The sequence below is a fragment of the Mauremys reevesii genome, linkage group 8, assembly GCF_016161935.1.
Source record: "Mauremys reevesii isolate NIE-2019 linkage group 8, ASM1616193v1, whole genome shotgun sequence".
Taxonomy (NCBI): domain Eukaryota; kingdom Metazoa; phylum Chordata; order Testudines; family Geoemydidae; genus Mauremys; species Mauremys reevesii.
The window spans coordinates 52,631,852-52,646,831 of record NC_052630.1 but is presented as its reverse complement, the minus strand read 5'-3'; the positions used below and the strand labels follow the sequence as shown (position 1 = coordinate 52,646,831).

Below are 14,980 nucleotides of genomic sequence, written 5' to 3'. Positions count from 1 at the left end.
TCTGGCCCATACGTATCTTGCCAGATCTTCAGCTGATGTAAATCAGCATCGCACTATTGACATCAGTAGAGTTACACCAGTTTAATCAGCGGAGGATCTGCCCTGCTATAGATACAGATATTAACGGTCCTTTATAAAATGACTGGATTTTGCAATCGGGGATAAAATGTACTGCAAAAAGTCCAATTTTCATTGCAAGAATAATGCTCTTTCACAGAGGAGCCATGGACAGTCCAGGGTTTGTACATCAGATAGTTTAGAGCAGTGGTTCTCAACCAGGGGTACATGTACCCCTGAGGGTACGCAGAGGTCTTCCGGGGGGTACATCAACTCATCTAGATACTTGCCTAGTTTTACAACAGGCTACAGAAAAAGCACTAGCGAAGTCTGTACAGACTAACATTTCATAGCGACAATTATTTGTTTATATTGCTCTATACACTGAAATGTAAGTACAACATTTATATTCTAATTGATTTATTTTATAATTATATGGTAAAAATGAGAAACTCAGCAATTTTTCAGTAATACTGGGCTGTGACACGTTGGTATTTTTATGTCTGATTTTGTAAGCAAGTAGTTTTTAAGTGAGGTGAAACCTGGGGGTACGCAAGACAAATCAGACTCCTGAAAGGGGTACAGTAGTCTGGAAAGATTGAGAGCCACTGGTTTAGAGGCAGGTACACAGATTGCAAATGGCCCAAGTGTGAATTAAATAAGGCTTTTATCCTACTAGGAAAAAATATGGATACAGGGAAATGAAGACAGCAAAAAACAAAAAACGAAAACAACCCACGAAGAGAGGAGATCTTGAAAAGCAGCAGGGATCTGGAGTCTTTGTGTTTGTGTGGGTTTCTCCTGCCCTCTAGCTCTGATCTGAACAGATGTGCTTGATGCAGGAAGGGTGATTAACAAGCCGAATCCTTAGTCCAATTTGGGCTTTAAAATGTAATGGGGAGGGGGAGGGTGTGGGGGAGAGAGGAGTATTAGAGAGATTTGGGTCTCTAAGAAGGTTAAATCCCCACAAATAGCATTCAGCCTGTGGCAGTTCTAAAGCAGCAAAATTCCCTTTATTTAAACACTTGGGCTTAAAAAAAATTATATATAAGAAGATTTTGGAGAAATTATGCTTAAAATTTGTCCAGTTGTTTCCATGTCTGTCTGTACCAGTGTCTGCTTAAGGGACATCACGCCTGTCTTTCCATGATCGCCTTCTGTTTTCCTTTTTCTCTCCATTTCCACCAGCCTCAACGTGGACTGTACCCCCTTGCAGCCAGCCTGTCTGGGAGGCCAAATGGTTCCCCTTCTGATGAAACCCAGAATGAGAGGCATGAGGGTGGTAACTGAGGGCTCCCCAAGCTGGCATCTTCTGTGATTTGGGCAATTGAGTTACTCTGAGCTGATCCCAGGAGGGGAGGCCAAAGCAGCCATGTCCTGGTTTTCGCTAACCCTAAACTGTGCCAAAGCAGCTGCAGGGGCAGGTTGTGATTCGATTAGGAGAAATATTAAGTTAGAAAGGGATTTATTTCTAATGAAAAACAGCTTGGGAGGATTGTTAGGACTCTGGTGTGCTCCTGAGAGCGGGGCTCTTAGTCCTAAACCCCTTCACAAGCACTGGCAGGGAGTTTCCGGAGCAAGGTCTCCTGTGCAAGGGGGAGCTTTCTCCACAGCCTGGTGTGAGCTGTCAGAAAACACCCAGGCCACTGCCACTCAGCCCTCCCAACACAAAGGAGACGGTTGCACTTACTTGAAGAAGTCTTCCTTACAGTAGACACTCCCAGCTCTGGAGAAGCACCTGTCCACCAGCTGCATCTGGCAATCCACGCACTTGAGGCAGGAGCTGTGCCAATGCCTGTCGAGGACCTTCAGGATGAATTTATCCAGGATGTGCTGGTTGCAGCCGGCGCACTGGGGAATCTCTGATGAGGCAGCAGTTGGGGGAGGAGGGAGAGAGGAGAAGAGCAGGGTCAGTGAGGATGGCCCCATTTGGGGAAGGGAAAAGGCGGGCCTCGGAGGCCTGTATCTCCCTGCTCTGTGGGAATGGAGGGACACAGTCACCTAGAGATTAGCGTTCAGGGAGCTAAGCTCACCTAGTGTCCCACTCCCTTCTGGACAAGAACACAGCTTGCTCAACCAGCCCCCTGCTCTCCCGTCGCTCCAGCTACACCCCATGCCTATGCTGAACAGCATTACACCTCAGGAGTGTCTTGAGACCCCAGCGAGACAGGGGCCCCACTGTGCTAGGCGCTGCACAGATATAGCGGGAGACATCCCTTCAGTGGCTTCTGCTCCCCTTCCTCATCCAGGCCATCCTCCTCATCCTCCCCCTTGAGGCCCTGAGCAGCTTCACCCTGGCTCGCCTCAACTCCCCTGTCTTCCTGCTCCCTCTCCCTAGCCTCTCCCCTCACCTCCTCCCCCCACTCTTGGCTTCCAGCCTTCTCTCACACTGCCCCCCGTCCTTGGGGCAGTTTCTTGCTTCCTGTGCACCAACAACACCTTCCCTTCCTCAAAGGCCCCCTTAAAACTCCCTGCCTTCAGCCTTCCTGGATCGCCCTCACTGACCACGTCCCCCTGCTGCCCCCAGAGACAGCACAGCCACCACAGGGCTTGCTTTGTACTGGACGGGCACTGCTAGACTCTCACTTCTTTGGGGCAGGGCCTCTATTGCTTTTCCCAGTGCCTTGGACGTCTGTGGCATGAGATGAACCAGGCCGCCCACTCTGGTGCTCCCCTTTCCCCTATATACCTCATCCCCAGTGGGGAGTGGGCATGCTGCAAGTTTCCCCTCCCAGAGGTCCCATTGGGGGTTCCCCTCCCAGCCCCATCCCAATGGAAGAGTCTGGGCTGTAATCCCATGGCTCTCCAGGGCACAGAACTGCTATGCAGAGGCACTTTGCTGCTCTCTGCCACCCATTGGCATCACAGCCATAGCAGGAGCCAGGGGGTCCCCAATGCATTCCTGCTCCTAGGGGTGGGGGTCTACTCAGCTGTGTGGAGGGAGACATTGCAAACCCTGTCCTCAGGAACAAGCTCCTGTTTGTGAGGCACAGTTATTGTGAGAGTCCAACCCTCCCCCCACACATACTGACATCCCGACCTAGCTCTCCCACGGCAGTGAGTGGCAGAGGCTCTGGCGATATCTGTGGAGCACGAGCCCCCTCCACTCACAGAAGTAGGCAGGCATAGACCTTCAGCTGTGGGGGGAGGGGGCAACACGTTAAAATATTCTTTCCACTAAAGAAGGTCTTACTAAAAAGTGGTTGTGGAGATGCCAGCTCCTGGATGGGGCTCAAAGCCGAGCTCTAGGCCATCCACTCCCACTAGCAATCCCCCAGCACGTTGTGCAAGAGGAGCAATCACCCCCATGCCCTGGCGTAATTCCAGCCTGGTGAAGAACACCCGGCTGCCTACATTCCTTGGCAGTTATGGGCTCTGTGTGAATCACTCTGTATTGAATTTGACATAAAAGCTTAGGTCAGGTGACACGTACTTAGCACACACACAAACTCTACCTGAGGAGAACATTACTGAGGTTGTAAAGCCCCCCACACAGTCTCCCCGCCCCCGTCTCTTCCTCACTCCCCACTGGCCTCCAGTCACCCACACACCCACGTTCCCTAACCCCACTGGCTCCCTGTTCCAGTGTCTCTACCAGACTCCTCCTCCAATCCCAGTGTCCCTCCTCCCAGTCTCTTTGCTCAGCCAGTCACAGTTCTCTCTTCACACTCTGGCTTCTCACCTGCTCTGTCCCCCTCCTGCCACCTCTTTCCCCCACCCCTGGATCCCAGTCCCCACACACCTGGCTCCCAGGCTCAATGCCCAACCAGTCCCAATATGCTCTGGTCCCTCCTCTGGCTCCCAGTCCCCATCACCCCCAGCAACTCCCAGTCCTACTTTCCCTCTCCCACACCACCATCAGGCTCCAGTCCCAGTCTTCCCCATCAGGCTTCTTCTCCCAGTCTACAGTACTTCCCCTGACAGGTCTGGCTCTTGTCCCCTCTGCATTCAGTTCAAGCAGCTTCCTCCCCCACCATGCCTGAGCCCAGGAGGGGAAGCAGTGAGAGCACATGAAGGGACAGGCTTCCTGCTCTCAGTTCGGGTGCCCAGACCCAGCACCGCTTGGCCTGAAGCACCCATGAGCTGCAATTGCTGGCAAAGTCCCACTGTGGACAAAGTCTCTAAGGCATTAAGTTGAGAAGTTCTAACAAGTCTCTACTGAGCATGGGCAAACTGCAATTTTTCAGAGGCTGGAAACTTGGGTGGCCAAATTTAGATGGCTTTTCACAAAGATGACAAATCGCTGCCCTCCCCTCCAAACTGCAAGTTCCTGATTCAAAGCACGGAGCACTAGAGCTTCGCAAACAAGAATGGTCACCAGGATTTTTTAACATGAACAAAACAACGTATTTTATTTCCCCTAGCCTTGTTCTTTGAAATCATTGAGCCATTTTGGCTCAAATTTTCCAAAACAATTCAGCCTGAGGCAGACATCCAGCATGGAACATTTCAGCCTAAAAACCAGTCAAAGTCTGGCATTTTATAAGCAACTGAAAACTGAGTCTTTTTAATGGGAGGTGTCAAGCAACTTTAGTACCAGGTGATGCTACCAGCCCCTGCCTATGATACAATGGATTGTGAGGAGTAGGGACAAGTCAGGATACATGTAATACCTCAAAACAAAAGAATCTGTGAGGATTCAACAGAGAGCACATAAGTGCTAATATAACCACCCAGACATGGGTTTTGGTGTTTAGCATGATTAAAAGCATGAGCCTCTACAGCTTAAGTAAAAGGAGTAACTCCTCTAGTTGGCAGCTATGTAAGGTTCTTATCCTCTTATATGGACTAGCTACTAGAAGGTAACAAAGACATGCAGTTTTGTAGGGTGGAGTACACTAACAGATGATGATTCCAAACCCATCAGCAGGGTATCTAATGAAGTATGCAAACAGAGAGAGAGAGAGAAAAGTGACAGCATAGAAGAGCGACACCAGTACAGAGCTAACACACCAAGATCATGGGGTTCATTACTGCCAGTAAAAGCAAGATTGGATGGTAGGCCCAGGTATTTGGTTTAGGGTTGCTGAGTCTCCAGGAATTAAAGATCAATTTTTAAAGATGATGTGTGATGAAACATCCAGGGATACATCCAGCTAAAACTGGCGACCCTAATTTGGCTTGAAGGGACACATTGTCTATCATTCATTCATTCATGCCCGTCACCCCAACCGGGGTATGGGCCGCCAACCACAGATCTCCAGAGTCTTCTATCCTGGGCCATTCGCTCTAGCTGGTTCCAGGTATAGCCCATTTTTTTGCTATCAACCTGAAGGTCGCGTCGCCAGGTATTTCTTGGGCGGCCTCTTTTTCTTTGCCTGGGGGGGTCACACACAGTGCCTGTCTGGTGATGTTGGTTGGCTGCTTGCGTAGTGTATGTGTCCAGCCCCACCTTCTCCTTCTAATTTCTTCCTCTGCTGGGAGTTGACGGTCCTCTCCAAGAGGTGGATGTTACTGATGGTGTCTGTACTTTGATGTCTGCGTCTGTGCCACCCCTGCTGGTCGATGATGCTACCTAGGTAGGTGAAGGACTGTACTTCTTCCAGGGCGTCCATTCAGTGTGACTGGGTCGTTTTGTGATGGAATTGATCCCAACCTGTGATGACGTGGCTGCCACTACGTTGGTCTTCTTGCATCTGCTGTTTACTGTGTGAAAGGAGTGCAGGTCGTGTCGGCAAAAAGTCAGTCATCAAGCTGGGTCCACGTCCACCACTGGATTCCGTTCGCTCATAAGTGGATGTCTGTCTAATCCAATCGATGACGAAGAAAGAAGAGAAGTGTGAACAAAAACATCATGTCTGACTCGTCGGTTCACTGGGAAAGTGCTGCTGTTGAGCTGCCATGGATCACTCTACAGTGTATGCCATCCATCGTGAGTTCTTGATCAGGTTGACCACCTTTGCTGGGATGCCATAGTGCCGAGGAGCTTCCAGAGGGTCTCCTCCCACCACGCATCTAACTTTCTCTCTCACAAAAAAGATGTACAACGAGGAGTTCCACTCCATAGACTGCTCGACTATGATGCGGAGCGTTGCTATCTGGACATTGTCTATAGCTATGCAAAAATTCTCCTGTGCTACACAGATCTGCCTGGCAATCCAAAAGCAGACACCAAATCAGAGCATACATGCTGCATGTAGTTTGTACATTCTCACATTCACTGCAGTGTCAATGGGCTATAGTGTAGCTCCTTCACTTTCTGACCTAAATTGTTACATGGTGTTCCTGGGCTCTGTTAAATGGCTACCCCATTCCAAATCAAAGGTGGCTGCATTTCACTGTTGACTGCAACAGTCCCACTGTGCAGTATTTATGCTTTGTAAAGAGCTTTTGAAATGCTTTGGGGAGAGAGGCTCAGTATAAAAGCAAGATATATATCTAGCTATCTAGACTCATATAAGATGTCTGTCTAGAGACAGACAGCTTATATAGATCTGGATAGCTAGATATTTATCTCCATTTCTATCTGCCTATAGTTCAGAATAAGCAGAGAGTGCTGTAAAAGTCTGCAAGAGAAGATTGCCATGTAAAAGCAATGCACATAATGCTGCCATGCATGCATAAAAGATGATTGATTTTAAAGAAATATGCCCTGTAGCAGGAGTGTAATATCACAGGAGATGTTTGTGCATCAGCTCTTTCTTTCACTTGTCTATTGGGCAGGTCTGTGGTCTCAGGACAACTGACAAGCAGTAACTATTTGGGCATTTGTATGCTGCCACAAATCTAGAGAAGGGTCAGGAAAGAGTTACCCGATTCTACCAAAATGAAACAGACAAGCTGATTGGCTTATTTATTGATATGCTTTTTAAAGCTCACACACATTGGCCAGCCTGAAGCCAGTTTACTCTGAGAAATCGATTTCATTAAAAAAAAAAAAAAAGTGAACTCTACTTCTGATAAAGCTCTTTGTTGATTGGCAGAAGCAGGTAGATACTCAGCTTGTGAGCCAATCAAAATGCAGCTTCTCAGCTACAGCATGAGGAGGAACCCAGGGGCTTTCTCAGTTGTTTTCAGGGCTGCTTTGGAGAGCTGAGGCTGTCAACACTGCAAAGAAACACCTGTGAACCAAGTCTTAGAGCCTGGGTCAATTGACTGCAGCTTGCATGGCTCAGGCTGCAGGCTGAAAATAGCAGAGCAGACATTCCCGCTAAGGCTGGAGCCTGGGCTTGGAGACTGTCCCCTCTGGGGGTTTCAGAGGCCAGGCTACAGCCCAAGCCTGAATATCTGCACTGTGAGTCCAAGTCAACAGGGTTCTGAGACTCGGTGTTGTGGGTTTCTCTTTGCAATGTAGACATAAGGCACTGAGATAGGGTTCAAAAGAGCTGCCTTCAGTTCCCAACTCTGCCACAGCCTGTGGGTGTAACACGGGCAAGTCTCTTAATCTCAGTCCCCACACGGATAGCAGGCTAATAATACTGTTTTATCTATGGAGATTACAAGCTATTCAAGGCAGAGACTGTCTCTTACCATGTGCATGTACAGTGCCTAGCACAATCTTGGTAGTGGCCTCGAGGCCCCATTCTCATATGAATTAAACAATCTTATTTTTTAATTCTTGATCCCAGGTTCTTGCTCCTTGACTGATCCATGTGGCTAAACCCAGAGAGGCCTTGATGGGTTCCAAAGGTGCCTCATCCATGCCTTCTGGATGGTCCATGTGACTCAAGGCAGCGAGGATCAGAGGGGGGAAAAACTCCCTTCCAGTCAAAGATTTTAAAAAAATAAAGAAAAAAAGATATTAAATAGAATCAGTGTGCCCGCTTTGTCTTTTTAAATGGAATTGCCTTCCTTGGGGTCAGCTCTCCCATTGCCATCATATGTCTGCAGAATGGCTTTCATTTCTTTCATTTATTTTAACTAAATTATTTGGTATAATAGGAATAATGTTAATGGAATTATACACTGTGACCAGATTACTGTCTAGCTCTTTAATAACAAATGTCTCAGCTTCACCTCTGCGCTTACAGTATTTTTGATAAATACTTTACCTCGGCATTTGTCTTTTAGTGGCAGACAGTTATCCACACCACACATAATTAGATTAACAGCGCTGCTTAATTGACTGCATATCCGTCTGTACAAATTCATTCCGCTTGTCCTTATGTATCTACCTACCTGTCCACCCAACCAGCTATTTATGATAATCGTGGACTGCAGATAACACTGTCCAATAAGAGGAGACAGAATTATGTGACCTAGAATAGCCTGGCACTGTAGCTCTCCCACAGTAGATGATCAATTGTTATGAGGCAAACGTTACTGGCTCTAGCTATTGGCTGAGACAGGGTCACATGAACCTGAGACCTACAGGAAAGAAACCTCAGCATGGAGTCAACCTGCCCAGGATGGTTCCAATACCATATGGGGGAAAAAATCAGCCTTACAGTACAATGATAAACAGTAGCAGGTGACAAGGTTGAGTTACATAATACAATTACACTGCCTGATTTGTGTGCATCACTACACACCTAGTCAGGCCAAATTCTGCCAGCCCCTGGCACTCTGCAATAGCACTTGTAACCCATACCAGCACACTGCAAGCCTCTGACTTCCGTTAGCAGTTGGACAACATAAGAGGATGAGAGTCTACTACTTCTGGCAGCTAGGACAAATCCTCTTTTAGCTCAAGTGAAAAAAGCCCACATTTTTATTGCTAGAAGTCCTTGGTTCAAAGCTGCCCACTAGCAACCCAAGCAGGCTTCATTATACTGCAATAACATTATAATCAACAGGCTGATGTTGGTTACTGATTTGCTTTTTAAGAAAAAAAATTGAGAGCATTTACTTTGGGAGGAAGGCCCTGCCCCCCAAGATTTTATTGAAAATAATCTGAAAATTCCTCTGTGCCTTGAATTGTTTAATATGCTCTTCAACCCATGTTAAGGGGGGGAAAAGGAAATAGCACACTTTAACGGTGAACTCCAGAAATGAGTTACTGATTGATTTCTGGCCAGGATTTTCTAAAGCAAAATGCCTCGTTTCTGAGATAGCTAAGGGCCTGACAGCAAGAAAGGGCTGAGCACCCTCCCTCTGACAATAAGACTGCTCTAAAGCGACTCAGACTACAAATCAAGGCACCCAAATCACAGTGGTGTTGGAAAACTGAATGCTCTGGGCTAGGACCTGTCCTTCTGCTGTGTGCAGGGGCGGCTCTAGGCACCAGCAAAACAAGCTGGTGCCTAGGGCGGCCAAATCTAGGGGGCGTACCCTGCGGCCGAGGGGGGGCGGCAGGCTGGCCGGCGGACCTGCCGCAGTCATGCCTGCGGGAGGTCCACCGGAGCCCCGGGACGACTGGACCTGCCGCAGGCATGACTGCGGAGGGGGCGCTCGTCCCGCGGCTCAAGCGGAGCCGCAGCGTCTGCGAACCGTCCGCAGCCGCGGGGGGTACAGCCGAGCCACGCGGGACCAGTGGACCCTCCGCAGTCATGCCCGCGGGAGGTCCGCTGCTCCCGCGGCTCCGGGGCGCCTCCCGCGCATGATTGCTTGGGGCTGCCAAAACGCTAGAGCCGCCCCTGGCTGTGTGGCTTCACTGGAGGGGAAAGAGATCACAGGGAGACATCCCCCAGGACACACAGCAGAAAAAGATCCTTCCCTAGCTCTCAAACCAGGGCTATCCAGCAACATCTGATTCCTGATCTGGCCCATGCACCATGACTCCAAAGAGGCTTGGAGCTCTGGCTAGGTACTGTATGATGAGCCCCTAGCTCTGGGGTTCTCAGGACAAATTTTTTGGTGGCCTCAGAGTGCAGCCACCGACTCTTGCTGCTGACCGCTCTCACACTTTTTCCTAAAATACTTAATTAGCTTTAGGAAAAACAAATAAATATGCACATATACATGTCCAAATCATTGCAATGTATTTATTGCTAGCTAGTAAGTCTGTTGTGAAAAGTGATATTAACAAGCATACAAGTATCGCTTTTCACAACAGACTACCTCAGCCCTGTCAAGCCTGGGGACAAATTAAGCCCTGGATGGGGCGTCGGGGGAGGCAGCAGGGGCAATGGGGCAGGTAGAGGGAGGCAGTGGGGGGGGGACTAGAGCCCAAAGCCCTGTGGCCAGAGCTTGCTGCCGTTCTGCCCCACCACCCCAGGATGGAAGCCTAAAGCTTGAACCCCATCACCCCAGGGAAGGTGGGGAACTCACCGGGTGCCTGGTCCTCCAGCATTGTGCCCCAGGTGTCTCCACAGGGGGAGCAGGGCCCAACTACTGCTGGCAGCCCCAGAAACCAACACCAAGGCAGTGCATCCAGGAGCAACAGGGCGAGGCCTCTACTCCCCCACCCCCCATAACAGCCCAGGAAGCTGTGGCCACAAGAAAAGCCCCTGGTGGCCGCATGCGGCCACGGTGGCCACATTTGAGGAACGCTGCCTTAGCTAGATATCACGTAAGCTGTGCTGCACAGCATGAGAGAGCCAGAGGTAAATGCTGTGGCTTTTCATAGATTCCAAGGCCAGAAGGCACCAACAGTGATCATCATCACCTTGATAACACACACCACAGAATTCCCCCAAAATAATTCCTGGAGCAGATCTGGAGCAGATCTTTTAGAGAAACATCCCATCTTGCTTTTAACATTTCCAGTGATGGAGAAGCCACCACAACCCTGGGTAAATTGTTCCAAAGATAAATTACCCTTACTGTTAAAAATCTACAGGAAAGTATGCCCAGCTCCAGGCATTTCACAGCTCTTCCTGCCCAATGGAATCCCACCCAGGCTGGCAGCTTTTAGGAGGAGTAGAGGTTCATGTATTGAACATACACTCAGCTCTCCCTATAAGCACCAGCCAGGGCAGAACTTGGCACTACCCCATTATCAGCATTAAAATAAATGTAGCTAGTTCTCAGATTCTGGTACTATTCCTTGCTCAGTTTCGGAGTGATGAATTGACAGACACGGTGTGGTCTGTTTGGGTGCCATTCACCAGCAGCACGTTTTAGATCAGGGCAGTGGTTGGAATGATTTATAACACTGGCTTAATCTTTATGGTATTATCTATCCCCATATTTTATCTAATACCATATTTTTCAGGGGGAAAAAATAGCTAATTATTGTACCAAAACAGATTGTAAAATACTCTATGAAATTCTTCAATCAATTTGTCACTGAGGGGAGCCACAGAAATCAAATGCAGTGATATCAAGAGAATCCTGAATGGGCAGGGTCTCAAAGCAAACCTCACAGCATAGCCCCCAAGCATTAGGTCATCCAACTCGGAATTTTACAGATGGTCCCTATTTTTTTTAACAGGCTGAACCAAACCCTTCAGCTCTGAATGCTCCTGAAATCTGGGGCATTCCAAATCCAGCCCCCACACTTCATAGTACATGCGCAGAGGAACCTGCTTTTACTGAATACAGAGGTAATGTAAGTACCAGCTAATGGAGCTACTCCTTTAAAAATAAATAAAATGCCTCTATGAGGTTATAACATGATAACTAACTCCATTTGAAGCAGACAAAGCTCCACATTTTTTCATTGCAGCACAATGTCAGAATTGCTTTTCCTGTTCTAGGGAGCGATCGGTGTTTATATGGAGGACCTGATCCTGTGGTCTTAGCTCAGGTGCACCGGACGGTGGAAGCTCTGCTTGAGTGGGAATTGCAAAATCAGGCTTTAAAGGAAAAAAATAAATGACATCACTCTGCATCTAATCCAGAGCCCCTTGAAGACTTTCCCTGGACTTCAAGGAGCTGTCAATCAGAACCTATGGAGTGCAGGGGGCGGGGGTATTTAACACATGTATGGCAGTATCACCCCAAAGCATGGGTGAGGATCATGGCTCTGTTGTGCAGGAAGCCATACAAACACATATGAAGGCAGGGTCCCTGCCCTGGAGAGAGAGCTGCAATCAATATATACAATGTTTCGACACTCATACAAAGTTGCTGCTTTAAAATTATTATAAATAAAGTAAAAGCCAACTAATCCCATCTGCCCCTCAGTCTCACCCTCATTAATTGCTCTGTTTCATATATGTGTCACAGCAGAGGTGGGTCTAAAGGAGAGGTTTGATATACAAGATATTACACTCACATAGGCATTTCAGCTCAAAGAGTTCCACAGACTACGTATGTGCAGTACCAATGACATGCAGCCACCTCTGGGGATGGAGAGCCCTGGCTGACTGTTGCATAGCACACTGCACAGCAATAGAGGAGAAGACATTTGCTGACCAATGACCCCGTTATAGGATCCTTAAGGTCCACGTGCAGCAGCCAGAAGTTCAGTTTTTAATTTCTCATTGGAAAGATTCATCCACACACACACTACATGGAACTAAATTTTAGCTAGCTATAGACAGATAGATCTGATGCTGCAGTCTTTGCACACCCCAGACTCACTCATGTCAGTGGGAACTTTGTGTATGTAATTACTGGAGGATTGGGCCCATAATGTGGAGGCAGCATAAAGGACTTATCGCCAGGAGTTTGCAATGACCACATTACTCATAGGTGCCTGAGCTACAAGTGAATTATGTAGCTTTTTCCAGATTAGCAGCAATGAAAACTTTATAGCATCCCCGCCATCACATATTTTGTTTATGCCACTAATTTTTGTCCTTTAAAAATAAAATTCTGCTCTGCTATTTCCTCCTTGAAGTGCATTAGTTACTATGGAAACAGTGATGTCATTTGTATGGGCAGAGCTTAGTGACATCCAGAACTACTGAATGAAGCCTATGGGAGGGCTGCAAGATTAGGCCCTATATTGTTACATGAGGTAACATGAGATCAGGTCAGAACCAGAGCTAATGGGCTGGATCCCCAGCTTGTCTCCACAGCAGTAGTTCCATCAACTTCAGTGGAGCTATGCCCATTTACACTACACTTGTCTACACAATTTGAGTAACATGAATTGCGTAACTCATATCAATGTAACTTAGATCTACTTACCGCGGGGTCCACACTACATGACATCGACAGGAGCTGCTGTCCTGTCGACTCCCCTTAGCCCTGGTCTACATTGGGGCGGGGGGTCAACCTAAGAGACACAACTTCAGCTATGTGAAGTCGGCGTATCTTTGGTCGACTTACCTGGCTGTGAGGACGGTGGCGAGTCGACCTCTGCCACTCCCCCTGTCAACTCCACTTCCACCTCTCGCAAGCTGGAGTTCCGGAGTCAACGGGGAGTGTGTTCGGGATCGATTTATCCGCGTCTACACAAGACACGATAAATCGATCCCAGATCCGCGTCTACACAAGACACGATAAATCGATCCCAGATAGATCAATCACTACCCACCGATCTGGCGGGTAGTGAAGACTTGTCCTTACTCTTCTCAATCAGATGGAGTACAGGAGTCTATGGGAGAGCAATTGGTGGTTGATTTAGTGGGTCTTCACTAGACCCACTAAATCAACCACCAATGCATCGAGCACTGCAGCGTCAATCATCCGAAAAGTGTAGACAAGCCTGATTTGGCTTGATCTGGATTTGGATCTGGCCTGATTTTATTTTTGTAAAAACCTTTCAGGTGCTGTATTGCAGCAACACATCTTCAGATAGTCCCAGATTCATTATTCCAACTGGAGAACAGAAAGGAAAATCTTATTCAGAGAAAACTACACCAAGAGAAAGAGAAGGAATCCCATACAACCAGATTCCAGTTCACTGACTGCCCTGGATCAGACCAAAGGTCCATCTAGTTCAGTATCCTCTCTGCCGACAGTGGCCGATACCAGGTGCTTCAGAGGGAATGAACAGAACAGGTAATCAAGTGATCCATCCCCTGTTGCCCATTCCCAGCTTCTGGCAAACAGAGACTAGGGACACCATTTCTGCTCATCCTGGCAAATAGACATTGATGGATCTATTCTCCATAAATGTATCTAGTTCTTTTTTGTTACAGTTTATGTCTTGGTCTTCACAACATCCTCTGGCAAGGAGTTCCACAGGCTGACTATGCGTTGTGTGAAAAAATACTTCCTTTTGTTTGTTTTAAACCTGCTGCCTATTACTTTCATTTGGTGACCCCTAGTTCTTGTGTTATGAGGAGTAAATACCATGTCATTATTTACTTTCTCCACACCAGTCATGATTTTATAGACCTCTATTATATCCCCCCTTAGTCATCTTTTTTCCAAGCTGAAAAGTCCCAGTCTTATTAATTTCGCCTCATATGGCAGACGCTCCATACCCCTAATTATTTTTGTTGCCCTTTTCTGAACCTTTTCCAATTCCAATAGATCTTTTTTTGAGATGGGACAACCACATCTGCATGCAGTATTCAAGATGTGGGCGTACCATGGATTTGTATAGAGGCAATATGATATTTTATGCCTTATTATCTATCCTTTTCTTAATGATTCCCATCATTCTGTTTGCTTTTTTGACTGCTGCTGCACATTGAGTGGATGTTTTCAGAGAACTATCCATGATGACTCCAAAATCTCTTTCTTGAGTGATAAGAGCTAATATAGACCCCATGATTTTATACGTATAGTTGGGGTTATGCTTTCCAATGTGCATTACTTTGCATTTATCAATACTGAATTTCATCTACCATTTTGTTGCCCAGTCACCCACTTTTGAGAGATCCTTTTGTAGCTCTTCATAGTCTGCGTGGGACTTAACTATCTTAAGTAGTTTTGTATCATCTGCAAATTTTGCCACCTCACGGTTTACCCCTTTTTCCAGATCATTTATGAATATGTTGAATAGGACTGGGCCCAGCACAGACCCTCTGGAGGACACCACTATTTACCTCTCTCCATTCTGAAAACTGACCATTTATTCCTACCCTTTGTTTCCTATCTTTTCACCAGTTACCAGTCCAAGAGAGAACCTTCCTCTTATCCCATGGCAGCTTACTTTGCTTAAGAGCCTTTGGTGAGGAATCTTGTTGAAGGCTTTCTAAAAATCTAAATACACTATATCCACTGGTCCCCCTTGTCCACATGCTTGTTGACCCCCTCA

The 14,980-nt window shown here is 47.4% G+C and overlaps 1 protein-coding gene across 1 annotated transcript in view; it reads right to left on the bottom strand.

Annotated features, from left to right (window-relative positions):
* LHX4 (LIM homeobox 4) overlaps nt 1–14,980 on the bottom strand; it is a 73,481-nt gene that overhangs the window by 35,472 nt on the left and 23,029 nt on the right. The window contains exon 3 of the mRNA XM_039484754.1: nt 1,748–1,919. Coding sequence (XP_039340688.1) covers nt 1,748–1,919 — 172 coding nt within the window. The remainder of the gene's footprint in view (nt 1–1,747; nt 1,920–14,980) is intronic.